We start from the raw sequence: 23,976 nt of genomic DNA, 5'->3' as shown, positions 1-23,976 counted from the left end.
CACCCGCCACTGAAGCATGTAGGTAAAGGAAATAAAAGCGCAATGAAAAAAAAGTTGAGAAGAACGAAAAGTTGCACAGATTGTGCCATATAGGCCTTTTCATTTGACGTCTAAAATCAGCTGATTTTTCGGGCCTTTGACAATTCTCCTATGAGAATGACAGTTTAGAATTTGCGCCTTTGTTCGGCGGTTGTAAACAGTGGCATACATGGACCTGCCAGCTGAAAAGGCTTATTGTTCCGATCGTTCTCCTGTGTCTATCTAGTAGTCTGGCAGCACTGAGAGTGTCAAACAAGCTTATACGACTCTGGTTGGAATTAAATCTGAGAGGTAAACACAAAATATATTTGATGTTGAAAATAGCAATTCCGTTTTTTAATTAAAATCTATATTTTTCAGATACAATGCTACGGTTTGTTGTGGTTGCAGTGTTGATACATGTGCTGTTTCTACTTTCAATTTTTTACATTTATTTCCAATCACCGATTCTACACGATCTTCCAATAGGAACGGATCACGGCAATGCACCGGCTGATAGGTAAGAAAAATCAAAATATTATCGTTATCTCTTGTAAATAGTAAAGGTATGTGTTCAACATTCTACAAATTTAGGAATTATACATCATTTTGTCAATCCTATTTTCTGTATACCACAAAAATAAATGTTTGGCATTTTTACACGGTCATGCAAAAAAAAAAAGCCCCGATCAAGTCGAGAATCGGGTATGTTTAATGATTGTTCGTGCAGTTGAAAATCGGAATTTTTGACACGCGAAAATCGATTTTTCTTCTAAACCGAGTGTCGGACGTACGTCGGGCACAGTGCGTTGGATAGAGGGCCAGAACCGCTGTCCAGCGCACCACGTCCGACGTTACGTTTCACGTATGGATTTTGAGAAAATTCGATTGTCGGGTGTGGGGAAACTTCGGGTTTCAACTGCGACGATAATAATATGGGACTCAAATGAGATATGATTTTTTTTTTCTTTATAATTATGAACAATTCGAAGAAACCCAGGCCCCCGCATATTAGGGTCCCCACATTGCTTGTTAAACATTAACTTTATTTTTCAAGTACTGTTATTTGCTCAAGTACTATTCAAAAACAAACAAAAACTTTTTTGCTCATCGCATTTGTACCTCCAAGGGGCTTTCACATTCGCTCCGGCCCCGGGCCAGCACAATTATTATTCCGTGCTAGACTCAATTTTGGAGCACCACCACGTGGAATCGCTTCACCCTTCCGTTGCGGAGTTATTCCGGATTCCGTTGGAATTATTAGTTATTAGTTTGAAAATTTACACATATACGCCAAAAATACAGAAACTATAACTACAGGGAACCACTGAATGCTACAACCTTGGCTACAACTCAAACTTCATGATTTGTTGAAACGTAAAGGAAAATAGACCTTCTTGGACCCTTGGAACCCTTGGGATCGGTCTAACCACACTCGAAATATGTCGGATGCCCCCGGGAAGTGGTCAAAATGTCCACTCCCCCAAAGTAAGCCAAACCAATCATATGGCACCTTAAACGGCTCAAATATAAACGACACATAAAAAGTGAAAATTTTCCATAACAAAACTGGAAATTGCCAATGAAGAAGATTCTTCTTCTTCTTCTTTATGGCTCGACGTCCCCACTGGGACTTGGCCTGCCTCGCTTCAACTTAGTTTTCAGAGAGCACTTCCACAGTTATTAATTGAAGGGATTGTGCGATATTTGCCAGAAAACCATTCGCCAGAATGCCATTGGCCAGAAAGAAATTTGCCAGAAAATACCATTTCCCAGAAAACCATTTGCCAGAAAGTACCATTTCCCAGAAACTTCCCAATGTTCTCAATCCATAAGTGTTCCCAATCTAATGATATTTTTTTCTTCTTTATTAGAGTGATTTTCAGCTCGAGGCTGGTTCATCTCTTAATCTAATTACATTTTAAAACATTGAAAAATAAATCGTTTTTTTTTTATTTGTTTGGGATCGATTAAACCATGATAACGATTGTAAAAATGTAAATAGTTATTTATGCAACAAGTTGCAAAATGATGATTTTTTCAGCACGAGTCGTACATTTATGCAACGAGGCTTGCCGAGTTGGATAAATACGACGAGTGCTGAAAAAATCGAGTTTTGCAACGAGTTGCATACAACATTTTTTGCAATTATAAAAAAATACCCTTGAGCATGATCATTTCTGACTGCCACACATGCCTCTAGAGAAACCACGTGCTAGCTTCCATGCGCACAAACCTTTTTTTTCAATCAGGTAGGCTGTGTTCACAAGTATCACAAGTATTCGGAGTTGCGTCAACAACGAGCTTTGTTTGCTACTGCTGGTTCTCACTTTACGTCTGTTTGGTTTACCAAATCAGAATTTTAATCATTTCTAATCAGATTCGGTCTGCCAAACAGACGAAGAAGCAGCCATCGAATCGATATAAAACTACGGAAGGCCATTAGTGTTTCGGAAAACCTGTGAAAAGTGTACCCTAGCAAAAGTGCCGAAAAGTACTACTTTTCGGCACTCTTAAAGGTGCTGAAAAGTACTACTTTTCGGCACTCTTATACTGGTGAAGAAAAGTAGGCCATTTCGGCACAATTTCGGTGATTGAAAAGTTCAATCTTATGCCATATAATTGCAAAAATATTATTTTTAAGATTTATATGCGAAAGATAAATAAATTATTGGAACTGATGTAAGAACAAACAAGAAATGGTTTTAGAGTATTTTCCCGAGTAGAAGGGAATAACAACAGCATAAGGAGCTGTGTTGTTTGGGCAAAATAACTGAATAATAAAATCGATTATTTTTAAGTTATTACCATAACATATTGTGTTATAAGCTTGTCTGTCATAAGCGGCAAAATAACAAATTCCATAACAAAAAAATGTTCCTGGAAAACCATGTCAATAACTTGTTTTGTTAGTTTCAATAACACCTTAATAAAAGTAAATTCGGAAAATATTTCAATAACAAATTTTGATATTAATATGTTATTGATAACAATCGGAGAATAGAATTTGCTATGATATCAAACTCGTTACTAAATAAGTTATAATACTTACTATATAAAATTATTCGCTTTGTCTCACAAACCCGCCAATAACATGAGGTTCATCACTTTGAAGTAAGAAATATTTTCAAATGATCGAAAAATACTATATTCAGCTTTTAATTCATTCTAAGAGATTTGAAGTCGCAAAATAATCGAACTTTAGTAATTTCTATATTATCAAATACGACGAGCTTCAATTTCCACCTGTAATTTATGAACTGTTATACTTTAATTGTTTTCGGTGCACGTGTGACCTTTGTTTTTATTTTTCAGCATAGAAAGTGAAGAATTTTTAGAATGCTCAACAGTTTTGCAGAATTTTTTTGGGATAATGGTAATATTGTACAGATTATTACAATTTTCCTGGAAAGATTGTTTTAATCCCTCCGATTTTTGCCAAGATTCAAGAGTTACGTCGAATATTCCTCCTGGATTCTACAAGAATTCCTCCAAAAGTTTTGCTATAACTTCTCCTGAACTTCCTTTTATGATTGCTATAGGACTTTCATTAGAAATGTTTGCGATATTTTTTTCTAAAATGCCTCTATTCATTTCTCTAAGGATTCCGTCAAAAACTCCTTTTATGTTTTTCAAATGACTTTGTCATAAAATTCTTCCAAAAATTTGTCGACAGATTTGTTCATAAACTTTGTTACAGAATACAACATGGAACCCTACAAATGCAATCACGATAGACAGAGAACCTTACAAATGCACAATATACAGATATCACAAATTGACGCAACACGTAACCCGTAAAAACTTTTCCATAAATGACTCCAAAAATCTTCCAGAAATTTCTCCGAGAGTTCTTTGACGGAATCTTTCATGGATTTTCAAAGACTCCTCTAGAAATTCCTCCAGAATACTGCATAGAATCCCTTCAAGGGTTTCTTCAGAACTTCCTGTGATCATTAGTCCTGAAGTTCATCTTAAGATTTCTCTGAAAATTTCATTGAGGATTTCACCATGAGTTTTTCCGAAGGATTCTCCAGGAGTTTTTCAAAAGAAGAACTTCGGTTTTTCAAAATAATTAACTTCGGAATTTCTAAGAAAATTGCGCCAGTAGTTCTCTTGAAGACTTCTCCAGAGATTTATCGAAAGGTTCCCCCAGAACTTCCAAGTGCTTATCCAAAAATTATTTAAGGAATTCTTAAAAGGAGTCGTTCAGGAATTTCCTTTTTAACTGAATACAAAAATGGAACAACACAAAGTGACAGATCATAATTGTCGAATTGTTGCTGTGATTTCAAAACTTGTTACAGTTGTGCTAATGCTGATAAGTTGATCAATAGTACAACAATAACTAAACTTGTACTTCAACAAAACATGTTATTTAAATGTAATTAAGCTTATGTATATCAATGGCTTGATTATAACAAAATGTGATTGTCCAACAAAATTTGTTATGGAAAAGCTATGTCTTGATAATTTAATAATAACAAAACAAGATATGAAAACAGGTTATGTGATTTAGTAGTTATTAACTTGCTATTCTCCTCTCCTCGGGTTTGAAAGAAAAGCATATAGTTTGAAGAAGGAAAAATCACTCTGAAACAAAAATAAATGATGTGAGCTCAAACTTTTCAAACTTCACAATACATTAAGTTTCTTATGTTATTTAATTAATTTACTGCGCACAACAGCTTATTTCTTCAATTAGAACATTTCCACAAATTTGTCTTGTGGACAGTTGATCATGATGTGGATCCAATTGATCAAATATCATTTTAACGGAATTCGATCAATACTCATCAATGGTTTCGCATTCTTCAACACATAGGATGTTCTTTCCAGCTTTTACTGATATGGGATTTTTGTCTTTACTTATATTTTTCAAAGATTCCTTTCTTTCAATTGAAAGTAATTTTTAAGCTTATTTTTGACAATAACAATAACATGATTACTTTAAATCATATTTTTTGTGCCAAACAGCAAAACTACCCGGAATTTTTGATATCACACTTAAATCAATTGAATACCATAAACAAAAACCTTTTGGAAGCAACGAGTAAAATAAACAGAAATAATAACATTAAGTGACAGTTTTACCTATATCATTAGCCTGACTGTCACTGCCCGAAAACCAGTACCCCCAATATAACAAGCTTGAATGTACCATTAGGCCGAATTTCACCTTATCAAAATATCTGTTATTATCGATACAGCAATTTTTATTGTGTTTGGAAATTAAATATTTTATCTGTGAGATTTTTTTCTCTTCCACTATGCTACATTTTTTGACCACTTTGTGCAACTTCAAATTTCAATCATCTAGTTTACAGAGCCCTATTTTTTAGCTTTTACCAGAAACATCAACAAAATTGGTATTATTTGCTTCGTTAGCATGTTTACTATAAGAGCTAGAAAAAACTTTTTTGGATATTGTGCTCAAATTGAAATGGCAGTTAATCGTTAGTGTATTTATAATTTCTGAAACAGTCTATACTGTTATAGAATCTTAATATCAATGGTGTTAGGGCATTCAGTTCAAGGCCGTTGGGTCGGATGTCATTTGGTCGAAGTTCATTAGGTCAAAAAGTTATTTTGCCGAATTGCCATTTTTTTTTTCTTTTTTTTTTGCTGTTAAAATAATTGTTGAAGTTGGGGCTACTGTATTTTTCCCATGAATCTTTCCTTCTTTTAAATATATGAACAATAAACGGGTTAAAGATATGTTATTTTGTTTTTTCAATAATTAACTATTAGTTCCGAAGTACCAATGTTGCCTTATGGTTCTAACATAATCAACAATTTATGCCAAAAACTAGTCTTACAATGAATCTAGAAAGAACAGCCTGTGTTTTGAAGAAGGAAAAATTCACTAAATGAACTAGAAAGAATAGTTTCGTTGCAGAAAAATAGTTTTTTTTTTGCACCGAAACCGTTTGATGTTCAACTAGTGAATTTTGCCTTCTTTTATACATAGGCTGTTCTTCTTAGTTAGGAAGAGTAGATTTTGACATTAATTGTTGATTACGGTAAAACAATAAGAAAATATTATTATTGTAGAAGTAGCAGCTAATTATTGAAAAACCGAACTAATTTAAGAAACCGTTCCGATTCCTGTTCCATAATCACTGAAATACGAAAAAACGATCAAATAACTTGAATTCATTTCTATTTATCATAATTCTATCTTGTTCTATGTTGTGGTATCAATGCGCCGTATTTACGTCGATTCGGTTCTAGGCAACCCGATGGACATTACAAAATTATAACATACTTACCTTACCGGTCAGGCTAAGGCCGGGGTGGCCTCTGCTGTACATAGTAGCCGCCTCCATTCCACTCGGTCCATGGCTGTTTGCCTCCAGTTCCGCACTCTGCGTAGGGTCCGCAGATCGTCCTCCACTTGGTCGATCCACCTAGCTCGCTGCGCTCCACGTCTTCTTGTACCGGTCGGATGACTCTCGAGAACCATTTTAGTCGGGTTGCTATCCGACATCCTGATGACGTGACCCGCCCACCGTAGCCTCCCGATTTTCGCGGTATGGACGATGGTTGGTTCTCCCAGCAGCTGATGCAGCTCGTGGTTCATTCGCCTTCTCCAAGTCCCGTCTTCCATCTGCACTCCGCCGTAGATGGTACGCAACACCTTCCGTTCGAAAACTCCAAGGGCGCGTTGGTCCTCTGCACGTAGGGTCCATGTTTCGTGCCCATAGAGGACGACCGGTCTAATCAGCGTTTTGTAGATGGTTAACTTCGTGTTACGGCGAACTTTATTCGATCGTAGAGTTCTGCGGAGTCCAAAGTAAGAACGATTTCCTGCCACAATGCGCCTCTGAATTTCTCTGCTGGTGTCGTTGTCGGCGGTCACCAGTGAGCCCAAGTACACGAATTCTTCAACCGCCTCGATTTCATCACCGTCGATATGAATTCGGGGTGGCGGGCGCGGTGATTCCTCCCTGGAGCCCTTTGCCATCAAGTACTTTGTTTTCGACACATTAATGACTAATCCGATTCGCCTGGCTTCACTCTTTAGTCGGATGTACGTTTCCGCCATCGTCTCAAATTTACGAGCAATAATATCAATATCATCGGCGAAACCAAGCAGCTGAACGGACTTCGTGAAAATCGTCCCACTCGTGTTTATCCCCGCTCTTCTTATTACCCCCTCCAAAGCAATGTTGAACAGCAAGCACGAAAGACCATCACCTTGCCGTAACCCTCTGCGAGATTCGAAGGGACTCGAGAGTGTCCCTGATACTCGAACTACGCACATCACTCGATCCATCGTCGCCTTGATCAACCGTATCAGTTTATCCGGGAATCCGTATTCGTGCATAATCTGCCATAGCTGTTCTCGATCGATTGTATCATACGCCGATTTGAAATCGATGAACAAGTGATGTGTGGGCACGTTGTATTCGCGGCATTTCTGCAACACCTGGCGGATGGCGAACATCTGGTCCGTTGTAGCGCGTTCACCCATAAATCCAGCCTGATATTGCCCCACGAACTCTCTTGCAATCGGTGATAGACGGCGGCATAAAATTTGAGAGAGTATCTTGTAGGCAGCGCTCAGTAGTGTGATCGCGCGGTAGTTCCCGCAATCCAACTTGTCGCCCTTTTTGTAGATGGGACACACGATACCTTCCATCCATTCCTCCGGTAATACTTCCTCCTCCCAAATCTTGGTAATGACCCAGTGTAGTGCTCTCACCAGTGCTTCTCCACCGTATTTTAGAAGCTCGCTTGGTAGTTGATCTGCTCCAGCGGCTTTGTTGTTTTTCAACCGGCCAACCTCCTCCTCAATCTCTTGAAGGTCAGGGGCCGGAAGTCTTTCGTCCTGTGCACATACTCCTAGATCTGTTACCACGCCACCTTCGGTACTTGCAACGTCGCCATTGAGGTGCTCATCGTAATGCTGCCGCCACCTCTCGACCACCTCACGCTCGCTCGTGAGAATATTCCCGTGATTATCTCGGCACATGTCGGCTTGTGGCACAAAGCCTCTGCGCGAGCGGTTCAGCTTCTCGTAGAACTTTCGTGTGTCCTTAGCGCGGTACAGCTCTTCCATCGCTTCGCGATCTCGTTCCTCCTGCTGGCGCTTCTTCATCCGGAAGACTGAGTTCTGCCTGTTCCGCGCCTGTTTGTAACGTGCCTCATTCGCTCTCGTACGGTGTTGCAGCATTCTCGCCCATGCTGCATTCTTCTCGTTTTTCAACTGTTCACATTCGCCGTCGTACCAGTCGTTTCTGTGATTCGGAGTCGCGAAACCTAGTGCTGTAGCCGAGGTACTACCTATGGCGGATCGGATGTCCCTCCAGCCATCTTCAAGTGTAGCTGCGCCAAGCTGCTCTTCCGTTGGTAGGGCCACTGCTAACTGCTGCGCGTAGTCTTGAGCCACTTCTACGTTACGAAGTTGCTCGATGTTGAGCCGCGGCGTTCGACTTCGACGCGTGGTGATAACTGTCGAAAGTTTTGAGCGCATGCATACAGCGACTAAGTAGTGATCCGAATCTATATTCGCACTGCGGTATGTGCGGACGTTGGTTATATCTGAGAAGAATTTACCGTCGATTAGAACGTGGTCGATTTGGTTTTCTGTTTGATGGTCGGGTGATCTCCAGGTGGCTTTGTGGATATCTTTGCGGGGGAAGAAGGTGCTTCGGACTACCATACCACGGGAGGCTGCAAAGTTTACGCATCGCTGGCCGTTATCATTCGATACGGCGTGCAGGCTGTTTCGCCCGATTACCGGTCTGTACATTTCCTCCCTTCCTACCTGCGCGTTCATGTCGCCGACAACAATTTTCACGTCACGCGGCGAGCAACCATCGTATGTTTGCTCTAACTGCGCGTAGAACGCTTCTTTCTCGTCATCGGGTCTCCCTTCGTGTGGGCAGTGGACGTTGATGATGCTGTAGTTGAAGAAACGGCCCTTAATTCTCAACATGCACATCCTTGCGTTGATCGGCTGCCACCCGATCACACGTTGTCGCATCTTGCCCAACACTATAAATCCTGTTCCCAGTTCATTGGTGGTGCCACAGCTTTGGTAGAAGGTAGCCGCTCGATGCCCGCTTTTCCACACTTTCTGTCCAGTCCAACAAAGTTCCTGCAACGCCACGATGTCGAAGTTGCGGGGATGTAGTTCGTCGTAAATTATCCTGTCACATCCTGCGAAACCTAGTGACTTGCAATTCCATGTTCCAAGTTTCCAATCGTAGTCCTTATTTCGTCGCGTGGGTCTTTGCCGATTGTATCGAGTCGTATTTTCTCCTATGTTATTCGCAATGGGGATTTTTACGGGTGGCTTATTGGGCCTACGCCAACACTCCTGTCTCGCCGGAGGGCCATCGTGCCAGTTCTGTTTAACGTCCCAACCAACACTGGGACGACCACGCTGATGGGGCTACCACCTTGGATCTAGCTGGGCGTGGTACAGCGTTTCTTACTCAGCCGCTGGATGCCAGAACATACGCTGTTTGAGCCGCACCTCCTTGGTGAACAGACACTCGGATCGTACCTCCTCAATCTAGCTGAAGTCAGAAGGACAACAGTGCCCAGGCTGCACTACCAGCTAAGCACACAACTCTTAGCTGGCGGTCTTTGTCATCGCTTGACCCGTGGAAGCATGAGGTAGGAACTTGTGAGGACCAGAGCTATATTGGATGCTCTCCTTATCGACTCACCGTTTTGCAGCCCAAAATTATAACAAGCTGTGTTATTTTGTTATAATATTTTTTTATAACAAATGTTGTTATAAAACATGTACCGTTAGTAGTTAAAATAACAAAAATTCTAACAAAGTTCCCACTGAAAAGAACAAAAACATAACAACTTTTGTTATGATCATAACAAAAATATAACAAAAGTTGTTCCATGATTGAAATTAGCAAAACTATAACAAACTGTGCTATAATTTCTTCAAAACTTTTAGGGTATAAACTAATTTTTATACCCATTTTTTGGGTAAATATGTCTAAGTATGTTTTTTCTATTTTTAGAAAAAAGTAAGTAACACAAAAAATAGTTTCCAGTACATTTTAAAATGTTCGAATCTAAACGGGATTGAAACCAAACAGCACAGTATTTTCTAGATGATGCTGAGTTAGTTTTGTGGCACAATTGTTAAGTCTTGTCTGGTGTGAAACAAAACAAGTAAACATTGACAAACTTCCCCTTCATCAGGTCATTAGTTTTTCTTTCTTCTCCGTTAACTGTTATTCTTACGCGATAGATAGTTGGGTAAACAACGTGAAAAAAGGCTTGGAACTTTTTATCAGATCGTTTTCAAATTTTGGTAGGATGTCAAAGATACAGTAGACGTTCGATAGCTGCAACATGTTTACGTTTCACTTAGCGAACAAAAATCCGATAACTGAAACGCCTGACAGTGTTAACAAACCATAAACTTACGTAAAATGAACGTGAACTTCATCCGTCTGTTCATTTTGGCTAACATGGCGCACCATTTTGACATTTGGCGATGCGATAACTGCAAATTTGTTGCATTTGCCGGACTTGCAGTTAAAAAGCATTGCAGTTAAACCGCTTGCACTAACCGAACGTCTACTGTAATAATAGGGTACTAAAATTAAAGACGAAATCTCGCTTATATTGAATAATACGATCAAGCATGGTATTCTAATCGGAATTGTACTTTACTCGAACTTGAAAAACAAAAGAATAATGAGAAAATTCGAAATAAGAAAAATGGAAAATAGTTCTACTTTGACATTTGAGGTCAACCTTGTGTGACTGAGCTCGACATTTTTCGCACTGGGATTTCAAAAATGTTCCTATCTGACATACACGGTGAAAAAAATCACTCAAAGTATGTGTTATAAGCTAGGGACGAGACAAAAGGCTAAAAAAATAAAAATTGTATATTTTCAACTACGGTTAATAAAAACGTCAAAATATGAGTAAATATGTACTTTTGAACCATATATTGTGGTTTAAAACAAGAATCCCGATAGGGCTTTGGGAGCCTATTGGTAATAATCTTTCTGAAAGTAACCGTTTCCGAGATATTCGGAATTTAACTTCATGAGTCTGTCAATATGTAAGAAAATGTGATATTTTCATAAGTTAGTCCATGCTCAATCAACAACATTATGTTATTTGAAACACCTTTGTATATCCCAAAAACAATCACTCACTTGATTGGACGTTTGAAATTCAATACAAATCGATATCGATCGATATCGAAAATCTGTCACTGGTTGACCGGGATGTTCCAGGCAATTTGGCCGATACAACCCTCAAGACGAAGAGAACAAACCTGTCGATAATACCCAAAGTTTTCTTAAACGACGGATATTGCATGTGCTAATATTTGCGACCGGATGAACAATGTTTCCGTTACATAAAACTACGTTTTGTATGCCGTCCAATACTTTTGAGTTGAATTTTACACAAATGACGTATCTTTACACGCGTAACATTAGATCGATTACAATAAATACCTGAACAGAACTGCTGTTCTAATTTCGCCAAAAATATAACATGGAATTTGTTTACTCTACTATTTTGCTTCGACCTTAGGGAGCATCTATTAAGTACGTCACGCTAAAATTGGAAATTTTTAACCCTCCCTGCCTCCTCCAAACGTGATGATGAACTTAATGGATGACCCCTTGTGTGATAGATTCCATTTCATTGCTAAAAAAATAATGTGGAATATAACTAAATTATATCTACAGCTGTTATCATATCTGCATATGATATAATTGTGATAGATTAAAACAAAATCACATACGACAATAGGGTCCTAAAATTAAAGACGAAATCTCGCTTATATTGAATAATACGATCAAGCATGGTATTCAAATCGGAATTGTACTTTACTCGAACTTTAAAAACAAAGGAATAATGAGAAAATTCGAAATAAGTAAAATGGTAAATAGTTCTACTTTGACATTTGAGGTCAACCTTGTGTGACTGACCTCGACATTTTTCGCACTGGGATTTCAAAAATGTTCCTATCTGACATACACGGTGAAAAAAAATCACTCAAAGTATGTGTTATAAGCTAGGGACGAGACAAAAGGCTAAAAAAATAAAAATTATATATCTTCAACTACGTTTAATAAAAACGTCAAAAAATGAGTAAATATGTACTCTTGAACCATATATTATGGTTCAAAACAAGAATCCCGATAGGACTTTAGGAGCCTATTCAAGTCTATTATACGTCAACGAGTTCAATGTGACGTCGTACTACCCCGCTCGTGTGCGTCTGACAAACAAGGATTTAAATGAGGAAATTGGCAATACGTAGAACCAATAAAGCTTCTATCACCGCCCTCTTCAAGTGTTGTGATGGCCTCATTGGCAGAGGCGTCAGATTGCTACCGATGGGAGGTGTGTTGGTTCAAATCCCGTTCAGATCCGAAAATTTTATAACGTCCTGGAAACTTTTTTTGTGTTACCTGCTTTTTCTAAAAATAGAATAACAAACTTAAAAATATTCTTCAAAAAATGAGTATAAACATTTAGTTTTTACCCTAAAAAGTTGCCAAGGAATTATAACACAATTTATTATAATTTTGTTAAATTATACCATATTTCATGGAACAAGTTTTGTAATAATTTTGTTATGATCATAACAAAAGTTATTACATTTTTGTTCTTTTCATGTGGGAACTTTGTTAGAATTTTTGTTATTTTAACTACTAACGGTACATGTTTTATAACAACCCTTGTTATAAAAATTTATTCTAACAAAATAACACAGCTTGTTATAATTTTGTAATGTCCATCTAGCCGGCTTACTGGTGGACCGACGCGATTGCGGACCTGCGCCGCGCCTGCCTACGGGCTAGGCGGCGGATGCAGCGAGCACGATCAGAGGAAGAGCGAAACGAACGGCGGGTGGTGTTCGCCGCTGCAAAAGCCGCGCTTAAGACCGAGATAAGAGCAAGCAAAAAGGCCTGCTTTGAGGGTCTCTGTCAGAGTGCCAATACGAACCCGTGGGGTGACGCCTACAGGATCGTTATGGCCAAGACGAGAGGTGTGATGGCTCCTACAGAGCAATCTCCAGAGATGTTGGAGGGGATCATTGGAGGACTTTTACCGCGTCATGATCCTAGTCCTTGGCCTCCTTTCGTAGGACAGCCGGGGACTGGGGCTGGCGATGAGGAGAGGGTTACCGATGTGGAACTTGCGGGGATAGCTAAGTCCCTTAGCGTAGGTAAGGCCCCAGGTCCGGACGGAGTTCCGAACCTGGCCTTAAAAGTAGCTATTGCAGAGGCTCCCGAGATGTTCAGGTCTGCTATGCAGAAATACCTGGACGAGGGAGTTTTCCCAGAAGCTTGGAAGAGGCAGAGCCTGGTACTATTGCCAAAGGCGGGGAAACCACCCGGAGACCCGTCGGCATATTGACCAATATGCTTGATTGACACGGCGGGGAAGGTGCTCGAAAAGATCATCCTCAATAGAATGTTGCGGTTCACCGAGGGCGAAAATGGTCTTTCGAGTAACCAGTACGGCTTCCGGAAGGGGAGGTCCACCGTAGACGCTATCTTGTCGGTTACAAAAACCGCCGAGAAAGCACTCGAGCCTAAGAGGAGGGGAATTCGCTTTTGCGCGGTAGTGACTCTGGATGTAAGTAATGCGTTTAATAGCGCCAGCTGGTCTGCTATTGCCGATGCGCTCTTGCGTCTGGGGATACCGGAGTACCTGTACAAGATTCTCGGAAGTTACTTTCAGAATCGTGTACAGTGGCGTTTCGGTTTTATCACTAGTCGTTTTAATCACTACTCGCCCGAATTCACGCTTTTCTATTCGATTTTATCACGATTTCCGTTTCGTTTTTATCACGCTTGTTCTAAAACATTCCGAAATCAAAATAAAATCAATACTGCATTGCCCAGTCCACCAAAACTGTTAAAAAATGTGAACTACGACTCATATTTATTACAGCTGAACGATTTTGAATGAAAAAAATACATTTTTTCTCGTTTCACCAAATTCACGGTTTCGTTTATATCACGGTAAAATTTTTTTTGATCGTGATAAAACCGAAAAAGCACTGTACTAGTCTACGACACGGAGGTGGGTCGGAAGTGCTTTCACATAACCTCAGGAGTCCCGCAAGGTTCCATCCTGGGTCCGGTGTTATGGAATGTCATGTACGACGAGGTGTTGAGGTTAGAGTATCCAGTGGGAGTGGTGATTGTCGGATTTGCCGACGACATTACGCTCGAAGTCTACGGTGAAACGATCGAGGAGGTAAAGTTGACTACCAACCACTCGATCAAGGTTGTGGAGGCGTGGATGCGGTCCAGGAAACTGGAGCTGGCTCACCACAAGACAGAGGTGACGGTTGTTAACAACCTGAAGTCGGAGCAGCAGACGGAGATCAGTGTAGGAGACTGTACTATCTTGTCAAAGCGCTCCGTCAAACACTTGGGCGTGATGATCGACGATAAGCTTACCATCGGTAGCCACGTCGATTATGCCTGTAAAAGAGCCTCCACAGCTATTGCGGCACTGTCCCGGATGATGTCCAATAGCACTGCGGTGTACGCCAGTAAGCGCAAGCTTCTGGCTAGTGTTGCTACATCCATACTTAGGTATGGCGGCCCGGCGTGGGGCACCGCGCTAAGTACTAAATGCTACCGACGGAAGCTGGAAAGTACTTACAGGCTTATGTGCCTGAGGGTTGCGAGCGCGTACCGTACCGTGTCACACGACGCTCTCTGTGTCATTACTGGTATGGTGCCTATCAGCATTCTTATCAGTGAGGACATGGAGTGCTTCGAAATGCGCGGCACAAGAGGCATACGCAGGACTGTCAGGATGGCCTCTATGGTCAAATGGCAACGCGCGTGGGACAGTTCCACCAAAGGAAGGTGGACCCATAGGTTGATACCGAGGGTAGATAGTTGGATTAATAGGCGCCATGGGGAAGTCACATTCCACCTGACACAGGTCCTTACAGGTCATGGTTGCTTCCGACAGTATCTACACCGTTTCGGGCATGCGGATTCTCCCGAATGCCCAGTGTGCAATGGTTTAGAGGAAACGGCGGAACACGTTTTGTTCGTGTGCCCGCGTTTTCGCACAATGCGTGACCGCATGCTTGCCACATGCGGGGAGGACACAACTCCGGACAACTTGGTCCAGAGCATGTGTAGGGATGAGTTTGGCTGGAACGCCGTTTCAACGGCTATTACCCACATCGTCTGGGAGCTACAGAGGAGGTGGCGCGTGGACTCGGAGAATGGCTAGTCCAGATGCAGTACAAGAGGTGGTCCAGGGGTTCGGAGTCGGCTTCGTAGGTCATACCGGTGCCCTGCGGTCGAGATCGACCCTTACAACGATTAAGTGGCCGCGGAGAGGAAGTCCCGGTAGTGGTGCTGTCGTGGCGTCGGTCTACTGGGTTGGATCCGAGCCCGCGGTTGGAAAGGGGTCCCCGGCAAGGGTCGGGGTAGGTGAGATCCTGCTGTCTGCAACCTACGGGTGCATCTGATAGGGCCTGAAGGGTAGTGATACCCTTCCTTACGGGCAGGTCAGATCGGGTTGCACGTGGGCATGAGTTCTTGATGTCCGCTCAGCAGTAGGGCGTGGGCGGGGTTGACCCTGCCCGCCTTCCGAGGACAAAGGGAGTGGCGAGGACCACTCGGGAAACTGGCTAAGCGCCAGCATGCTACCGTGATGGACTCTCCAAAGCGAGTCATCGATGTTCGTTGCTGCAGGCTACGCAGCTAACCTTGTGGGTGCGATGTGCACTAGCCCCTCTCTGAAGCAATACCTTCTTGGTGGTTCCGGAGAGACGTAGGGTTTGCGACCATAGGAATGGTTTAGTGGGTACGAGGAGAGAGTAGTCCTGGATTTTACTTTTGTTGTAGAAGACGGCCTGTCAGACCTACACTACCCTAACCTTCTGTTAGGGTGTCTGTTGAGCAGATTATCCCCCTATGGTTTAGAAGGAAAAAAAAGAGGCTCACCGGTCTTATTAGCGTTTTGTACATGGTGCATTTGGTGCGTGGGTGAATTTTCTTCGACCGCAGTTTCTTCTGGAGCCCGTAGTAGGCCCGACTTCCGCTGATGATGCGCCTCCGAATTTCTCGGCTCACGTTGTTGTCAGCCGTCAGGAAGAATCCGAGGTAGACGAATTCCTCCACCACCTCGAAAGTATCCCCGTCTATCGTAACATTACTACCCAGACGGATCCGGTCGTGTTCGGTTCCGCCTACCAGCATGTACTTTGTTTTTGAGGCATTCACCACCAGTCCGACCTTTGCTGCTTCGCGTTTCAGGCGAGTGTACAATTCTGCCACCGTTCCAAATGTTCTAGCGATAATATCCATGTCGTCCGCAAAGCACACAAATTGACCGGATTTTCGTTCCCCGGCTGTTGAGCCCGGCTCGTCGCATCACACCTTCCAGTGCGATGTTGAAGAGTAGACATGAGAGTCCGTCACCTTGTCGCAGTCCCCGGCGAGATTCGAATGAACTGGATAGTTCACCCGAAACCCTTACGCAGTTTTGCACACCGTCAATCGTTGCTTTAATCAGTCTAGTCAGCTTCCCAGGAAAGCCGTTTTCGTCCATGATTCTCCATAGCTCTGCGCGGTCGGTACTATCGTATGCCGCATTGAAGTTGATGAACAGGTGGTGCGTTGGGACCTGGTATTCACGGCATTTCTGGAGGATTTGCCGTACGATAAAGATCTGGTCCGTTGTCGACCGGCCGTCGATGAAGCCGGCTTGATAACTTCCCACGAACTCATTTGTTTTAGGTGACAGACGACGGAAGATGATCTGGGATAGCACTTTGTAAGCAGCATTCAAAATAGTGATCGCCCTGAAGTTCTCACATTCCAAATGGTCGCCTTTCTTATGAATAGGGCAGATTACCCCTTCCTTCCACTCCTCCGGTAGCTTTTCGGTTTCCCAGATCCTGACTATCAGCCGATGCAGACAGGTGGCCAACTTTTCTGGGCCCATCTTGATGAGTTCTGCTGCGATACCATCCTTACCAGCTGCTTTGTTGGTTTTGAGCTGGTGAATGGCATCCTTAACTTCCCTCAGTGTGGGAGTTGGTTCATTTCCGTCCTCCGCTGCACTGGCGTCGTCCTTCCTTCCGTTGCCGTGGGCTCCCGTGCCTACGTTCTCCACGCCGTTCAGGTGCTGATCGAAGTGCTGCTTCCACCTTTCGATCACCTCACGTCAAGAGGCCTCCGTCTTTATCCCTGCATATTTCGGCTCGCGGCACGAAGCCGTTGCGGAATGCGTTGAGCTTCTGATAGAACTTCCGTGTTTCTTGGAAACGGCACAGCAGTTCCATTTCTTCGTCCTCCGCTTCTTCTAGGCGGCGCTTTTTCTCCCGAAAGAGGCGGGTCTGCTGTTTCCGCTTCTTTTTGTAACGTTCCACGTTCTGTCGAGTACCGCCCTCGCTGCGTTCTTCTCCTCCAAAACTGTTCTGCACTCTTCGTCGAACCATTCGTTCCGTCGATTCCGTTCCACGTACCCGATGGTGCTCTCGGCTGCGTCGTTGATGGCTGCTTTCACTGTACTCCAGCAGTCCTCTAGAGGGGCCTCATCGAGCTCGCCCTCGTCTGGCAACGCGGATTCGAGATTCTGCGCGTATGCTGAGGCGACATCCGGTTGCTTCAGTCGCTCTAGGTTGTACCGTGGCGGTCGCCGGTATCGTACATTGTTGATGACGGAGAGTTTTGGGCGCAGTTTGACCATCACCAGATTGTGGTCGGAGTCGATGTTGGCGCCACGATAGGTCCTGACGTCGATAATGTCGGAGAAGTGCCGTCCGTCCGTCTCTGATGGTGCAGTTCCTTGCTGTAGCAAGGACCTAGAACCTCCGCCTCCAAATGTTAAGTATACTTCAAAAAGAAATTCTCGACAAGGTGGTAAGAAAAAAGCCACAAAAGCTCCTCGAATTTCAGCAAAACCTATCAAGCCCAAACGAGGACTGTTTACTTTTAGGGCACTTGTGGATCGCTTATATGATGCCCTCGGACTTTCCGACTCCTTCAGAGGCATACTAGACATTTTTCTCCAAGCAGTAGAAGAGTATCTTCGGAATTTGACACAATCATGGCCCCTCCTTGCTTCGATCATATCTTTTGATGGATAATTCATCAACCGAGGTTCAAGATATGATCACTGTACTACAGTGGAACTGTCATAGTTTAAAACCTAAATTAGACCTGTTTAAATTTTTGGTTCACAACTCTGATTGTGATATATTTGCACTTTGTGAAACATGGCTTTCTTCTGAAGACGAACTCAACTTCCACGATTTCAACATTATTCGCCAGGACCGAGATGACCATTACGGAGGAGTACTTTTGGGGATCAAAAAAAGCTACTCATTTTATAAAATTCCAATCCCAACTCATCCTGGCGTAGAAATCGTCGCTTGCCAAATAAACGTAAAGGGTAAAGATCTTTGCGTAGCTTCCGTTTACATTCCTCCAAGAATTTCTATTAATCGCCGTCATCTTTGGAATGCGGTTTCTGCACTATCACATCCAGTTTTAATTCTGGGTGATATGAACGCACATGGTACAGGGTGGGGCGAACCATATGACGATAATAGAGCGGCCATTTTCTATGATTTGTGCGACGATTTCAATTTGAACATTTTAAATACAGGTGACACGTATCGCATCTGACGGCAAAGAAAGTCGTCTCGACCTATCACTGGGATCAAGTTCACTATCATTCGATTGCTTGTGGAAGGTAATCGAGGATCCTCATGGTAGTGATCACTTGCCCATTATAACCACCATAAAGCATAATAGTGAAAGGTCAGTCCAACCAGTTCAGGTTCCTTTTGACCTCACAAGGAATATCGATTGGCAAAAATATGCAGAAGCGGTATCTTTTGGCATCGAATCATTCAATCCCCTCCCACCTTTGGATGAGTATCGATTCCTGTCTGAACTGATATACAAGAATGCATTAGAATCACAAAAACGACGAGTTCCAAGTGCAACTTTCAAAAGAAGACCAGCCACACTAGGCTGGGATGATGATTGCACCCAGTTGTATCTTAAAAAATCTGATACTTTCAAAGCTTTTCGTAGGCATGGTACTTCAGATCTTTTTCAAGAGTATGCTAAGCTCGAAAGACAGCTGAAGAACCTGCTGAAAGCGAAAAAGCGTAGTTATTGGCGACACTTCATTGAGGGTCTCTCAAGAGAAACTTCAATGACAACGCTTTGGAGAGTGGCTCGCAACATGCGAAACCGCTCTTCTTCTAATGAGAGTGATGAATACTCCAACCGTTGGATATTCAGCTTCGCGAAAAAGGTCTGCCCAGACTCAGTCCCAGCACAACCGATTTCTTGGGAAACATCTTCAAGAGACGGTTCTCTGGACAGACCCTTCACTATGCTGGAATTTTCTATGGCTCTTCTTTCATCAAATAATTCCGCTCCGGGACGCGATATGATCAAGTTCAATCTTCTTAAGAATCTCCCAGATATCGCAAAAAGACGATTACTAGACCTGTTCAACTCATTCATGGAGAACAACATTGTTCCGCCAGAATGGAGACAGGTCAAAGTAATAGCTATTCAAAAGCCTGGTAAACCAGCGTCTGATCATAATTCATACCGCCCAATTGCTATGTTATCATGTTTAAGGAAATTGTTAGAAAAAATGATCCTATCGCGACTCGACCATTGGGTTGAATCGAATAAATTGCTTTCAAATACACAGTTTGGGTTTCGCAAGGGCAAAGGAACAAACGATTGTCTAGCGTTGCTTTCAACAGATATTCAACTGGCCTATGCGGAAAAGGAGCAACTGGCTTCAGTTTTCTTGGATATTAAGGGTGCCTTTGACTCAGTTTCCATAGGAATATTGTCAGAAAAACTGCACAATAGTGGACTTCCAGGAATTTTAAATAATTTCTTGTATAACTTGTTGTCAGAAAAACATATGAGCTTCAATCTCGGGCAACTGACAACTTCCAGAATTAGCTACATGGGCCTACCCCAAGGCTCATGTTTAAGTCCCTTGCTTTATAATTTTTATGTTAAAGACATTGATAGCTGTCTGGAAGGACAATGCACGCTAAGACAACTTGCAGATGATGCTGTGGTTTCTCTAAAAGGCCCACATGCAGAAATGTTGCAAAGACCATTGCAAAGTTCCTTAAACAATCTGTCCATTTGGGCAAGAGGTTTGGGGATCGAGTTTGCTCCGCAAAAAACTCAATTGGTTGTGTTTTCCAGAAAGCGGAACCCAGCCCAACTGAAACTCAATCTTTTGGGAATAGAAATCGACCAATCTTTGACTTCGAAATACCTTGGGGTCTGGTTTGATTCAAAAGGCACTTGGGGTACCCAAATTAAGTATTTGGTGCAAAAATGTCAGCAAAGGATCAATTTTTTACGAACAATTACCGGAACATGGTGGGGTGCTCACCCGGAAGACCTCATAAAACTTTACAAAACGACTATTCTCTCTGTTCTCGAGTATGGCTCTTTCTGTTTCCACTCAGCAGCAAACTGCCACCTAATAAAATTGGAACGAATTCAATACCGTTGTCTGCGCATTGCCCTCGGCTGCATGCACTCAACGCATAATGCGAGCCTAGAGGTCCTGGCAGGGGTGAAACCTCTTCAGAACCGCTTCTGGGAACTCTCGCTAAGGTTACTTATTAAATGTGGAGTGAGCAACACACTTGTAATTGAAAACTTCGAAGACATGCTCAGACTGAACACTCAGTCGAAATTCATGAGAATCTATCTGTTCTACATGTCATCTGACATAAGCCTCCCAGGTTATAATCCTCCTCGTGCACACTTCACCAATGACAGTTCCTCTGTTAAATACGATCTGTCCATGAAACAAGCTATTCATGGAATACCAGATCAACTTCGGTGTATATCTATTCCTCGCATTTTTAACGAAAAGTACCAACATGTCAATTCCTGTAAGAGATTCTTCACTGATGGGTCTCGAATTAATGGATCCACTGGCTTCGGTGTCTTCAACGAAAATTCCACCGCCTTCCGGAAACTTCAAGAACCTTGTTCTGTTTATGTTGCTGAACTGGCAGCAATCAACTTCGCTTTGGGGATGATTTCTAACATGCCCGCAGACCATTTCTTCATCTTCTCGGATAGCCTTAGTTCGATTGAGGCACTTCGGTCGATGAAACCTGTAAAGCATGCATCTTACTTTCTTACAAAAATAAGAGAGCAGATGTATGCACTGGTCGAAAGATCATACAAGATTACCTTTGTATGGGTCCCCTCACATTGCTCAATTTATGGCAATGAGAAGGCGGACTCTCTCGCAAAGGTGGGCGCACAGGAAGGTGAGATCTATGATAGAAGAATTTCACACGATGAATTTTTCATTTAGTTCGTCAGAGTTCTCTTCAAAGTTGGCAACATGATTGGCGAGATGGCCAACTGGGACGGTGGTTACATTCTATTATTCCTAATGTTTCTTTGCGAGCGTGGCATTACGGTTTGGATGTAGGTCGAGACTTCATACGTGTGATGTCAAGACTTATGTCCAACCATTACTCGCTAGGCGCGCATTTGCATAGAATAAATCTTGCGCACGACAATCTTTGCCCTAAGTGCGGTTCCGGTTATGATGACATCGACCACGTAGTTTGGCAATGCCCGGATAATGACGCCTCCAGAGCGCTACTATTGGATACCCTTGAGGCCCGAGGTAGACAACCCTTTGTTCCAGTAAGGGATGTGTTGGGAACCCGCGATCTAATCTATATGCGGTCCATTTATGAGTTTCTTCGCATGTGTTGTATAAAGGTTTAATCTCCCTGTATTTTTTCGCTTCAGTTTTTTTTCTCTGTGTTTTGTCGTTTTGTGTTTTGTTCCTGGCCATCCGGCAGATGAGAATCCGTGACAAGCCCATGCCAACACCAGAGGCGACGCCAAAAGCCAAGATACCTCCCGGATGTGCTACAGCAAACCCTGAAACCTCATCCTGACCATGCCTTTCCTTAAAAATTATGTGACCCGCTAACCTCGAGCAGCCACGAGTACCCTGGCCTCCTCCCAGTACTAACCTTGATATAAGAAAGCAATATCGTTGTATGTAATTGAATACAAAAAATGAATCTCGGCTCCGTAAAGCGTTGAACGCGATTGAGCCATAAATAAACGAACTAGATAAAAAAAAAGTGCCGTCCGTCAATCAGAACGTGGTCGATTTGAGATTCCGTCTGCTTTGGTGATCTCCAGGTGTAACGATAAGGGAGGCTGTGTTGGAAAAAGGTGCTACGTATGGCCATATTTTTTTTACTCAATTAACCTTAAAAATGACATCACATACAAAAAAATTATGTATGGGTGACTTTTAGATAATCATGTGAACTTTCATAACATTGATAAATGTCAATACGCTTTAAAAGTTGAAAAAAATGCAAATAAGAAAAATTATTTCAAACATGACATTTTTGTAATTATTGATAACTAGCTGTCCCGGCAAACTTTGTCTTGCCCGGTTTGACAACTGTTGAGCTCAAAATAGCACCGCACTCTAGATTTGTTTCAATTCGATCGTGCTGATTTCCTTCCCAGCTCATGAAAAATCATTACTTTATCAACTTTCTTACCTTTCGTAACTTTTTGTGCATATAAACACAGCCACCGCGGATACGAACTGAACCTTGCAAGAGTCATGCTGATCGGTTCACCCGTCCGTGAGTTTTGTTGCCTCAAAGGTACATCAAACTCATTTTTATATATAGATATAGATATATAGATATAGATGTTGCCATATATCGCAAGATGGGCACTTCTGAAGAAAAACATTTCCTAGGTACCGTGATTTCGGGTGAAATTGATCGACGTTTATTTGTTTAAAATATTGCTCTAAACTTTAAAAAATTTGTAGAAAATGACCATCATCTGGCTGAAGAATTATTGAATGATGAATTACATATTTTACAGTCAATTAGTCACATATTTCTGTATTAAATTCATTTTTTTCCGTAATTGCGTGTTTGGCGAATTTCAAAGACCCTTTCAAATTTTTGTTACCGTGGCTGTATCGCACAAGTAATGAATTTTCGAATGGATGCTTTTAGCTGCCAAGTACTTGCTAAACACGATTACTTCATCAAAAATTTTAAAAATATTCAAATTTATACAAAAAATTGCACTTTCCGGAAGTAATCACTTTTTCAGTGTGGAAAGTGCATATTTTAAGGCTTTTTTTTTAATTTATTAAACCTCAAACTTGAATAATTAAAAATTGAGAAAACTCGTAAAAGTTTTGCGTAGCATTTCGCTTTCTGGGGTGATTAATTCAGGTGTAAAACATATTTTTCATTTCCATTTACTGATCAATTTCATTCCCGAAAGCAAAATTAATGATATTTACCTATTGCAATAAAATGATTTGTAGTAAAAGTTTTAATCTCGTTGACTTATGAGAATCGTGGTCGTACATGTTTTATTGCTTTGAGTTTGACTTTCTTTGGGTGATCAACTGTACGTTGGATGATATCTTTAATTGGAATTTCAGTCTAATTTGGTCAATCAAAAACAACTATATGTTTTCTTAACCCGACGTTTCGGTCTTTTTTGGACCTTTTTCAAGGATTCTGTAATGTTTGAGTTTGACCATATCGCTAACTATTCAAAAAATAGACGCCAAAAACTGTGAAAAGTGATTAATTGCATTCGAAATCACGGTAGCATTAGTGGCCATTTTTTGACAGCTCCTCCCCTCTTAAAGTATATTCTCCCATACCTAATAGAAGGCTCCTAGCAATATCATAAACTTCACCTAAAATGCTACGTCTTTAATGGGCGGTTCCTAACAACAAATACTTCATGGCATCATTTTGCGTGTTTCTCTTGGGTAGAAAACAAAAGTTGTTATCCAGGGTTTGCGGGAAACTCGTCAAACACTCTAAAAAAACACGCAACCAAAAATGTTCAAAGTGCCATAACTTTTTTGTACATTTTTTTACCACTATGAAAATTTTAC

At 41.9% G+C, this 23,976-nt stretch overlaps 1 protein-coding gene across 1 annotated transcript in view; it reads left to right on the top strand.

The window, feature by feature from the left end:
* Positions 1 to 148: 148 nt before the first annotated feature.
* LOC109411792 (GPI ethanolamine phosphate transferase 1-like) overlaps positions 149 to 23,976 on the top strand; it is a 206,913-nt gene continuing 183,085 nt past the window's right edge. The window contains exons 1-2 of the mRNA XM_062851741.1: positions 149 to 330; positions 400 to 538. Coding sequence (XP_062707725.1) covers positions 405 to 538 — 134 coding nt within the window. The 5' untranslated portion in view covers positions 149 to 330; positions 400 to 404. The remainder of the gene's footprint in view (positions 331 to 399; positions 539 to 23,976) is intronic.

Source organism: Aedes albopictus, chromosome 2 (genome assembly GCF_035046485.1).
Source record: "Aedes albopictus strain Foshan chromosome 2, AalbF5, whole genome shotgun sequence".
NCBI classification, from domain to species: domain Eukaryota; kingdom Metazoa; phylum Arthropoda; class Insecta; order Diptera; family Culicidae; genus Aedes; species Aedes albopictus.
The sequence above is the reverse complement of the archived record's forward strand: the minus strand, read 5'-3'. Positions and strand labels throughout refer to the sequence as shown.